Source organism: Gadus chalcogrammus, chromosome 7 (assembly GCF_026213295.1).
Source record: "Gadus chalcogrammus isolate NIFS_2021 chromosome 7, NIFS_Gcha_1.0, whole genome shotgun sequence".
Taxonomy (NCBI): domain Eukaryota; kingdom Metazoa; phylum Chordata; class Actinopteri; order Gadiformes; family Gadidae; genus Gadus; species Gadus chalcogrammus.
Genome location: NC_079418.1, coordinates 32649626 through 32660853, shown reverse-complemented (window position 1 = coordinate 32660853; position 11228 = coordinate 32649626). Strand labels below are relative to the sequence as shown.

Below are 11228 nucleotides of genomic sequence, written 5' to 3'. Positions count from 1 at the left end.
GTGTTTGTGGCTTTAAGGGAGAAAGGGTATCATAGTTATTTCCAAACCTCCCTTTGTTTTCTGGAGAGTACAGACATATGTTTACATATATTTATTATTATTATCTATAGAGTATCAGTTTCCTTTGTTCAGAACATGCAGACAGCAGGGAGTGACCCCTGGAGGCTATAGAACCACGTGGTTATGAAGGACTTCTGGACCAATAGCAGCACAGCATTCCGCTCTCTGTCTCCCTCTGTCTCACCTTGGACAGGTGAGGCACACCCAGTCCAGATGTTTTGCTTCAGTGTATTTAGTCACCTGTCTATCCATCCCAGTGGGCAACGCCCCTTTCTCTACCATTTTGTTGACCATAAGTCAAACTTTCAGACGATGAATAACAATTAGTTAGCCACCATTTTGTAATGCCTCTGTTTGTCCCCACACACATACACACACACAACAGATCCAGGTCACTGATTGGCTTTTGTTTCTGGCTATTTCTCGGTAGTTTGTCACAGTTCTGGATTCCAATAAATACTTTTTACAACACTCATTGTTTGTCAATCTCATCATCTGATGCTTGTGCCGTTTGCCTGTAAGTCATTTTGGTTACTTTGAATGTTCAACAATAAGCACCAAGTTTGTGATTTGAAAATTCTTCGAAAATACCTCAATCAAAGTAAGCTTTAATAATAGATTGAGGTTAGTGCATATACAATGCCGAGAGGCCTGGGCATATTAAATACAGTAGCAACAATTTCCAAACATTCTTATTTTTATGTTTTTTTTAAAAAAAAGGTTTAGGGTGTCCAGAAGATTTGCCCGAACAATTAACTTTTTCATTGTATTCTAATCTAGCCGTACCTTAACTTTTATTTGTAGTTGTGGTTCAGAAGTTTGACACCAGTGTGTGTGTATCTCACTATCTAGTTCCTTGCACACTAATAACTAACATTTGTATCAAAACCATCGTCATAAACACTCTTGATGCTTCTATATTCTCTGTCGTCTTGTCTTGTATATCTACACCCCCCCCCACCCCCCCCCGCTAATTACAAAACCTGTCCGCTCCCCATGACGCACGACCGAAGACGTCGAGCATGTTTGTGTGACGTCACAATGTGTTTGAGTCCACGTGGATGCGAGTGTGTGTGTGTGTGTGTGTGTGTGTGTGTGTGTGTGTGTGTGTGTGTGTGTGTGTGTGTGTGTGTGTGTGTGTGTGTGTGTGTGTTCGAGAGAAATGTAACGACACTGTGCTACGAGAATAAAAAAACGTCGCGGGACCGAGTGACTGTACATCGGACCGTTCTCCTCTGAACGGGTCGAGAGGAGAACAGGTGGCGGACGGCGGGATACGACCGTCACCGGAGGGACTCGAACATAGCCACGGATATCTAAACATTCAGAACCGGAAGCAGAGAACCTGGACGAACCCCGGCTCGAACAGAAACCAAGTAACAACCACCCCCCACCCCTTCTAACGGGTAACCATATATTACACGCCGAAAACAGGCTTTCAGGCTCTCAGTTGGAGTTTCCATCCGCGGGATTGCTCTGATTGATGATGTCATGCTGTGTCAGTGTACGTCTGTCTCTGTGGACGGACCTTCGTCTGATGTGCTAGTTTGCAGTGCCGTTTTTAGCGATAAGCGTTTCAGGCGATGGATAAGGGCCCCCCACTAGCGTTGCCCTGCGAAAAGTATTAGTTATTATTTTTTTAATAGATTTTTAATTAGTTGCTGATTTTTATTTGGTTCAAATTGTGCTTTTGTGCAACAATTCTGCAAAACATTTTTGTAATGGAAGCATTCTCCCTCCGCACCTTTTTTGGACTAAACCACATTAGTTGTGGTGGGGGAATTGGTAAGCAATATATATATATATATATATATATATACATAAATATGTCTGAAAGCGGGTAGATCACTCTATTTGGGAGGGTGAACCCCTAAGTTGGATGTCGCTGAGGGCCCCCATAAGCTCAGAACGGCCCTGTGTATGTGTGTGTGTGTGTGTGTTTGTAAGTATTTGTGTACAAGATTGTTTGTGCGGCACAAGGGTTCAGGTGGGACTCTGTGTTGTATTCTCATACAGTAGGTGTTCAACCTTGACCCTTGAACCCTGGGTCAGGTTCGGCAGGGTCGAAGGTCAAAAGCATTAGCTGCAGGTAAGTTCCCTTCGTATTCCCCTATTTCCTTCGCTACCAAGTCCCCAAATTACGCGTTTACTTGAACACAAGCGCTGCATCACGAAGAATTCGAAACAACTTAACCCCTTAACAACTAAATAGCTATGCAAGCACTAAAGCGGGTGAAATGATACAACATCACAGAGTCACACTCGTTAATAGATGAGCATGACTCATAATTTTTTAAGGTTACTTCATGCTGTTTTCCAAACGGAGCGTCTGTTTATCTGCTCAGCTACAAGGCCGTATTGCTGCTCGTTAATTAGAGATTATGGTCCGTTTGGCTCAAGATTTGGTTGCCTCAGAAATTGTGAACAAACTAGCATTCACCATTCCCCTCAAAGGACATTACCTCTCCGCCCGAACATGGGAACAGACTTGCGTATTGTTGTTGCCGCCCAGTGCAGGTCCTCAGAGTTTGTGCTGGGCTTTGTAGGGACCGGGTAATGGTGGTTTATATCAGCGGCTTCACAACTCTAACCCGAACTCACTCACTTTTGACTTGAATTTAAAGGCCTCCATGTTGCTAGCGATGATGTATGCCTGTTGCATGTATTTCTGTTGACCTCCTGACCTCTGGGTGAGGTTGTGGAGAGAGAGGTCAACCAAGAAGGGGCGTGGTTAAGACAGAGAAGCCAGCGCCGTCGATACGTCAAATCTGATCTCATCAAAGAGAATCATGACGAGGTTTGGGTTCCTATAGCTCTCCTCCATCGCCAAGTTTTGTGATCGAAAAAGAAAGGTTTTTCTGTTCTACCATATTCGTCTCTGTTGGTCGGGGATTACTTTGTCTAGAAGAAGAAGAAGCATTTTAATCTTCCAAGGAATTTCTGTATTTCAGAAATTTTTTGAAACATTGAAATAGTTTTTGTGTTAACATCCCAAACCGCAGTCTCCTAGACTGTTGGTTTCATTCGAAAGGCCAAAACGGGCCACGTTTGCCTTATTGCCTGGCTTTTTTGTGTCTTTTGTTTCTTTGTGTTTTCTTGGCCCCGGTGTCAATGCAGAGCACAAACCACAAGGGGGCGTCCTCCGTCCAGAACACGCGTCTGTCGGGGCTTTGGGCTTAGTGAACTGTCAGGGGTGGCGGTCAGTTGATTTGATTCGTCGGTTGGTTTTGTCGGTTGGTAGCTCTTATATTCTCAACAGTCACCGCCCTTCGCTCTCTCCCTTCTCTCCCACTTCCCCTCTTTCCCCCTCTCTCTTTCCCTCCCTTCCTTCTTTCTCCCTCCCTCTCCCTCTTTTTCTCCTTCTCCCTCTCCTTCTTTCTCTCCCTCCCCCCCTCCCTCCCCCTCTCTCCCTCTCTCTCCCTCTAGTCATCCATGTCGTCCCCCTTCCACTTCCCCCCTCTCCCTCCCACTCTAGTCGTCAGCTTCCTCCCCCTCTCTCCCCCTTCTCTTCCCTCCCCTCTCCCTCCCACTCTAGTCGTCTGTGTCGTCTCCCCCCTTCGCTTCTTGTCTTTCTTCTTCTTCTTCTTCTTGGGGTCCTCCCCCTCTCCCCCCCTCTCTCCCTACCTCCCTCCCCCCTAGTCGTCGGTGTCGTCTCCCCCCTTCCCCTTGTTGTCTTTCTTGTCCTTCTTGTCTTTCTTCTTCTTCTTCTTCTTCTTGGGGTCCTCCCCCTTCTTGCCGAAGCTGATGAACTCGCCCTTGTCCTCAGAGGGCGGGGCGGGGTCGTGGCGGATGGAGATGATGGCGGGGGACCCCGGGATGATGAAGGCTTCAGGGGGGACCTCGCTCGCCCTTATGGGGGCGGGGGGCCCGTAGATGGGGCCCCCGGCGCCGTAGCGGAAGTGCCAGCTGTTGCTGTCGACCCCGGCGCCCACTGGAGGGGAAAGCTCTCCCCCACCCTCCCCGTCTGGAGAGAGAGAGAGAGAGAGAGAGAGAGAGAGAGAGAGAGAGAGAGAGAGAGTGAGAGAGAGAGATTATTTACTTTTTTATTCTAATAATAGCATGTAACTGTCAGCATGGGGGTTGAAACACAGAGACTAACCTCAGCTTGGAGTCAGACCTCCCCCCCCCGAATTCTGTTTGATCCGATTCTCATGTTACAACAGTTACACAACATTTTAAACTTCACATCCAAAGGGTTTGTAGTACTTTGAAAAAACCCTACTAACATCATAACTGAGGTCACTGACATGTACCTATACTGTCTAACCCCTACCTGCTCTTTAATGACCTGTCTCTCTACTGTCTAACCCCTACCTGCTCCTTAATGACCTGTCTCTGTACTGTCTAACCCCTACCTGCTCCTTAATGACCTGTCTCTGTACTGTCTAACCCCTACCTGCTCCTTAATGACCTGTCTCTGTACTGTCTAACCCCTACCTGCTCCTTAGTGACCTGTCTCTGTACTGTCTAACCCTACTTGCTCCTTAATGACCTGTCTCTGTAATGTCTAACCCCTACCTGCTCCTTAATGACCTGTCTCTGTACTGTCTAACCCCTACCTGCTCCTTAATGACCTGTCTCTGTACTGTCTAACCCCTACCTGCGCCTTAGTGACCTGTCTCTGTACTGTCTAACCCTACCTGCTCCTTAATGACCTGTCTCTGTACTGTCTAACCCCTACCTGCTCCTTAATGACCTGTCTCTGTACTGTCTAACCCCTACCTGCTCCTTAATGACCTGTCTCTGTACTGTCTAACCCCTACCTGCTCCTTAATGACCTGTCTCTGTCCTGTCTAACCCATACCTGCTCCTTAATGACCTGTCTCTGTACTGTCTAACCCTACCTGCTCCTTAATGGCCTGTCTCTGTACTGTCTAACCCCTACCTGCTCCTTAATGACCTGTCTCTGTACTGTCTAACCCTACCTGCTCCTTAATGACCTGTCTCTGAATTCACTGTAAGTCACTTTGGAAAAAGCCAACACTGAATGATTAAATAATATGTAATGATTATCACTTGACTATGAGTTTACATTTGATGTCATTGGATGATGCGATACATGGTGGGTTTCAGAGAAGCTGCAGTAGAGGGATTGTGACTGAAACGAGAGATTCTGGAGACGACAGAGAGCCCAAAAAAAAAGCAAGAAAGGCAACAAAACATTTCTTAAATAAAGCGAGAGACGTGTGAGACGAAAGGAGAAGGAGCAGAGATATGTGACAAGCAGAGACGAGGGACCGAGACTAGACTTTAGAGAGAGGAGAAGAGAGGAGGAGCAGGAGATTATGGGGTGGAGAGGGAGACGTCAGATGAACATAGAGAGGCAAGGTCAAAAGGGCACGTCAGACAGGAATCAGAGAGAGAGAGAGAGGGAGAGAGAGAGAGAGAGAGAGTATAGGCATAGAGTGACTGATGGGGAGTGAAGAGAGAGAGAGTATAGGCATAGAGTGACTGATGGGGAGTGAAGAGAGAGAGAGCAACAAAGGGAGGATAGAGAAGGAGACAGGGATGGAGAGAGAAAGTGACAGAGAGAAAAAAAAGTTTGAATAAGAAACGAGTGAGAGATGAATTCAGCAAGCGAGAGTGAGAGAGCGAGAGAGAGAGAGAGAGCGAGAGAGAGAGAGAGAGCGAGAGCGAGCGAGGAAGCTAATTTGAGAATGACAGAGAGGGAGAGCGAGGCAGACAGTGTGTGAGAGAGAGAGAGAGCGCGACAGGCATGGAGAGTGTGAGACAGAGAGAGAGCAAGGCAGGGAGGGAGTGAGCGAGAACAAGGAAGAAAATCAGAGAGAGAGAGAGAGAGAGAGAGAGAGAGAGAGAGAGAGAGAGAGAGAGAGAACGAGGTAGGCGGGCAGACTCTGCTCCATGGATCACACCAGCTCTCTCTCCCTGACCTACTTTCCCTCCAGAGTTTATTCAGATCAAACACAGCCCTTGGAAAATATTCAGTTTCATTTCTCTTTGTGGGCTAATTATGAACCGTCTGTACAGTGCAGAAACCTATATCTTCTAGGACTGCTCTATATATAGTACACTGTTATTCACAAAACACATTAAATACCGCTTCTCTACTGGGGCTGCAGTAACAATACACGTATGCATATACAAATGTGAGTGTAACTCACGTCAGTGTAAGTGTGCACCGTTAGTTTGTCTGTGACTCTCCTGTTAATGTGATGTTTGTGAGCTGACATATCAAATAGAATAAGATTTAATATTTACAATTTCTATTTTAGGAGCAACATGGGTTCATTCGGCTACATGAAAGATTCATTGAAATGAAACAACCTACAATAAATATTTGAAGATGACCATTTTTAAAATATGAACAACTTCCAAAAGTGAATGTATCAATGTTGTTATTATTATAATCGGGTTTTTTTCGTCAAGGACATAAGGAAACTCACACATGTAACAAGTTACTACGTTACGGCGGTGGTGTTAAAAGAGGGTGTTATTTAAATAAAAAACAAATAAAAAAGTTGAGTGTTCTTTACACCTCGCAGAGCATCGTATCTCGTTCTCAGTGACAGCTGCATCACAGATATCTGTCCTGATTACTCCTACTTTACTCTATCACTAACAGCAGACACTTTAGACACGGTGTTAATCAAGGAGCAAGTCTTTGATTTCCACCGCTCATTGTAGATCTATATATCGTCTGGAGTTATTCTGCCATCAGGGACTTTAAAGGTGGACTCCATCACGAGTCTCCACCCCATTACTCCATCACTACTCCATCACTACTCCATCAGCCCAAATGTCAGCGACGGGTGCTGCTTCATTCATGAGCTGCTGTCTGCCCCCTCCATCACTCTCAACACACTCACCAGACTGAAATCACTGCCACAGGTTTTAATCAAACTCCTTTTGTTTGTGTGTGTGGATGTGTGCGTGTGTGTCTTTGTGTGTGTGTCTTTGTGTATATATGTTTTTGTGTGTGCGTCATTCTGTATGTATTTGTGTATGTTTGTGTGAAAGTATGTGTGTGTGTGTATGTCTACGCGAGTGTGCATGTGTGTTTGTGTGTATGCGTGTGCGTGTCTGTTTGTGTGTTTGTGTATGTGTGCGTGTATGTACGTTTGTGTCTGTTTAACTGCATGTGTATGTGAGTGTGTGAATAGGAGGAGTATTTCCGTATTTCCTCCGGTCTGGGCTTCGCTTGACAACATGTGAGACTCCACACTAAACCAGCGCTATCAAAGCAGCTATCGCTATGCGTGCTGTACACCGGTTGCCATGGATACCAGGATGTCTAGCTGGCGGTCTCTATTGTCTGGTATTCTGGGCTGCCGCCTCCCCCCTTTAGTCTCACTGCTGCCATCGTTACAGACACATGTTCAAACTGCCTGTGGGCTGCGATGCAGGCACTGCCGTCACCTCTGGATTCAGAATCTAGAATCGTTCTGTCACTCTGGATTCAGAATCTAGAATCGTTCTGTCACTTCTGGATTCAGAATCTAGAATCGTTCTGTCACTCTGGATTCAGAATCTAGAATCGTTCTGGATTTTTTCAAATTCTTTATTTTTTCCCAATTACTGCTCATCCCCGACCCCCTCCTTCCTATTAATACCTGTCCATCCTCCTCCTCTTCCTCTTCGTCCGCCTCTCCCGCTCAGAGATATGACCGGTCGCCATGGAAACTACCATCGCCCACTCTCTCCCCCCACCCCCCCCCTCACCGAGGGTGTGGCTGCTGCAGCAATCCCTCCGTCCCTCCGTTGTGAGGCAGTGTTGCCTGGCAACAGTCTCACATGCCGGTTCCCTAGCAACACCGCTACTGCAGGGAACCTGCCAATCCCGTTCACCTCCCCCCTCCACACCTCCGTCTCCCCCCCTCCCCCTCCCCCTCCCTGTACCTCTCCTACCGCACATGGAAACACAGCCTCTCCTGTTCGTACCTTCACTCCTCGTATCCTTATCCTCCCTCTCCTCCCCCCCTTCCCCCGGTCGTCCTCCCTCTCCTCCCCCCCTCCCCCCGGGGGCCGCAAGGGCGCCCCCCGACCTTCAAGGACCTCGCTGGCGCGCAGAGTCCCCACCAGGGGGAGAGTCCCAGAGCTGTAGGGGCGAGCGAGGAGAGAGAGGGGCGAGAGAGGAGAGAGAGGGAGAGAGAGGAGAGAGAGGGGCGACCGAGGAGAGAGAGGGGCAAGAGAGGAGAGAGAGGGGCGACCGAGGAGAGAGAGGGAGAGAGAGGGGTGACCGAGGAGAGAGAGGGGCGAGAGAGGAGAGAGAGGGAGAGAGAGGAGAGAGAGGGAGAGAGAGGGAGAGAGAGGAGAGAGAGGGGCGACCGAGGAGAGAGAGGGGCGACCGAGGAGAGAGAGGGAGAGAGAGGGGCGAGCGGGGAGAGAGAGAGGGGCGAGCGGGGAGAAAGAGAGAGGGAGAGAGGGGCGAGCGGGGACCGGGCCGTGGTCCTGGGATCCAGGAGGCAGCGGCCGCAGCTCACCCAGCTGCGGCCGCTGGCCGTGTGGTCGACCTACGGCAGTGTGCCTCAGTGGTGCATTAGGACGTAATGCAGCTCTCTGCAGGAGCGGCGGGCGGAGCCAGGGCCAGAGCAGCCGCGCATGAAGTACATAAACGGTTCAGATCGGGGGGGGGTCTCTCCATCCCACTGCCATTCCCTGTTCCCTCCTGTTAATAGGAAGTCGCTCCGGACCCTCTTATCCAAAGCGACTCTCATGTCATTAAGGAGCAGGCAGGGGCTGGACAGTGAAGACAGAGACCGGTATGGACAACCAGGGAGGGCTTTGGGCATCTTGCTGAAATTATGTGTGCCTAGCTAGTAGCCCCAAGACTAGCCAGTAGCCAGTATCCAGTAGCCATCAGACTAGCAATTAGCCAGTAGCCACTAACCACTAGCCACAAGCAAGTAGCCACTAGCCAGTAGCCACTAGACTAGCCACTAGACTAGCAACTAGCCAGACTAGCCACTAAACTAGCCACTAGCCACCAGACTAGCAACTAGCCATACTAGCCACTAGCCAGACTAGCCACTAGCCTAGCCACTAGACTAGCAATTTGCCACTATCCACTAGACATTAGAATAGCCACTAGACTAGCCAGTAGCCTGTAGACCTTCCTACCCCCTCCATCCTTTACATCCACGGTCCAGGAGGAAGCACATGGTTCTTAGCCAGGAGAGGGTGAGGGGACTAAGGGATGGCTGCTAGCTGCCCCTCACCCTGGAGCTTCAGACTCTGGCTGTAATTCTAACTGAGAGACAGAAAATCAATGGCAGCAGAATCTGGATGGGAGCTTCCAGCCTCGGCCAGTGTGGGCGACCCACAGATAGAACCACCGTTATCTACACATTCTGCCTAAGCACTTAATCACACACACACACACACACACACACACACACACACACGCACGCACGCACGCACGCACGTACGTACGTACGTACGTACGCACACAAACACACACACCCACACACTGGTTCTAATTGACACTGTTGTTTCTGCAATGCATCTCTGAAACGGGGGAGCTCTGTATGTGATAATGTCAGCTTGGTTGGGTGTGAACGTGGATTGATCAATGTATTTTTATGTATTCATGCTTTCATCTCCATTTGTGTGATACAAGTGTTGCTTGTATTCAAAGGGTCATACGTTGATGTAATCATGTGTTGGGTAAGGGTTGTGTCCTTGACATGTAGTTCTGTGTTCATTCCATGGAGACTGAGTTCCCATGTTCAGCCCTTAGCAGTAACCTCCAAACATGTCCCACTTAATACCTCGGATAGAATAGAGATTGATTTTTAAAGTGAAGCTGCCAAACTCAATGGTGGAATGCTATCAAATAAACATGTCGATTTAATGTATGTGTGTGTCTGCTTGTGTATATGCGTGTCTGCGTGTGTATGTGTGTGTGTGTGCGTGTATTTCTGTGTCTGTGTGTGCATGTGTGTGTGTACACACGCAGAGATGCATGTGTTCTGCTTTGCCTGTGATTGTTTTTGATAATCAGCCTCCTGATTGTTCAAAGCTCGGTGAAATACAATACTACTGATGACAAACAATGAGTGAAACAAGGTTTAAATTATGCTGATTGAAATGTTTCTGAAAAAGCTATTGTTCAATAAGGGAGTGAACAATAGAAAGAGTTTTGTTTTTTGTTGCTTTGATACTTTTTGCCTTGATAAAACCACATCAGCACTACTATGACGATCAATAATACAATCTGAACCCACAGACCCCGACCTAAGAGTCCTCTTGCTGCCTTCCTGTCTCCCAGACACCTGATCCCATTCCCCTGCAGCAGGGAATGTCTACTCAAGGTACTTTCCTCACCTGCCTCTCCGATTCATTTCTCTTTGTGGGCTAATTATGAACCGTCTGTACAGTGCAGAATAACAGTACACTGTTATTCACAAAACACATCAGATACAGCCTCTCTACTGGGGCTGCAGTAACAGTACACGTATATACGTAAACTTAGTATGTACTGTTAGTTTGTCTTTGACTCTCCTGTTAATGTTATGTTTGTGAGTTCTCATATGAAATAGAATAGGACTTAACATCTATACATATGTATTTATATATTATAATTTCTACTTTAGGAGCAACATGGGTTCATTCTGCAACATGAAACATTCCTTGAAATGAAACAACCAACAATAAATATTCTATAAATATTTATAAAATAGGAACAACAATCAAATGTGAATGTATTAATTTGTTAACATATTACAATTGTATGATATATTATAATTGTATGTTATGTTATTGTATGATTTGTTCTTATATGATATATTATAATTGCATGATATGTTCTTGTTTGATACATTATAACTGTTTTCAACATTCCCATGCGGCCTGTCTGTTGGAGGTACTTTCCTCACCTGCAGCGCTGGACACTGTTGGCCAGTTCTGGACCAGCATGCCCTGGGCTCCCTGCATTACCGACGACTCCTCCATGTGGACCGCGCTGGAAAACAAAGCACAGGGGGGTCTGTCAGCGTCGGGGGGGCTGGGGGAGCTGAAGGATGAACCGAAGGGGACCGGGAACGGAGCCTTGTGGAACGCCTCAGGTCAGACACGTGTGAAAGATGAACCGAAGGGGACTGAGAACGGAGCCTTGTTGAACGCCTCTGGTCAGACACACCTGTACACCAGTGCAGTGAGGTTCGGCTCTACGTCACTGCACCACTGCACAGCTCAGGGGAAGGGGACTT

At 47.6% G+C, this 11228-nt stretch overlaps 1 protein-coding gene across 2 annotated transcripts in view; it reads right to left on the bottom strand.

Moving 5' to 3' along the window:
* Nucleotides 1-3695: 3695 nt before the first annotated feature.
* LOC130386187 (protocadherin alpha-C2-like) overlaps nucleotides 3696-11228 on the bottom strand; it is a 20269-nt gene continuing 12736 nt past the window's right edge. For both annotated transcript variants that reach the window (XM_056594976.1, XM_056594977.1), the window contains exons 3-4: nucleotides 10896-10981; nucleotides 3696-4024 (exon numbers count right to left, since the gene is read on the bottom strand). In XM_056594976.1, the coding sequence (XP_056450951.1) occupies nucleotides 3696-4024; nucleotides 10896-10981 (415 nt within the window). The remainder of the gene's footprint in view (nucleotides 4025-10895; nucleotides 10982-11228) is intronic.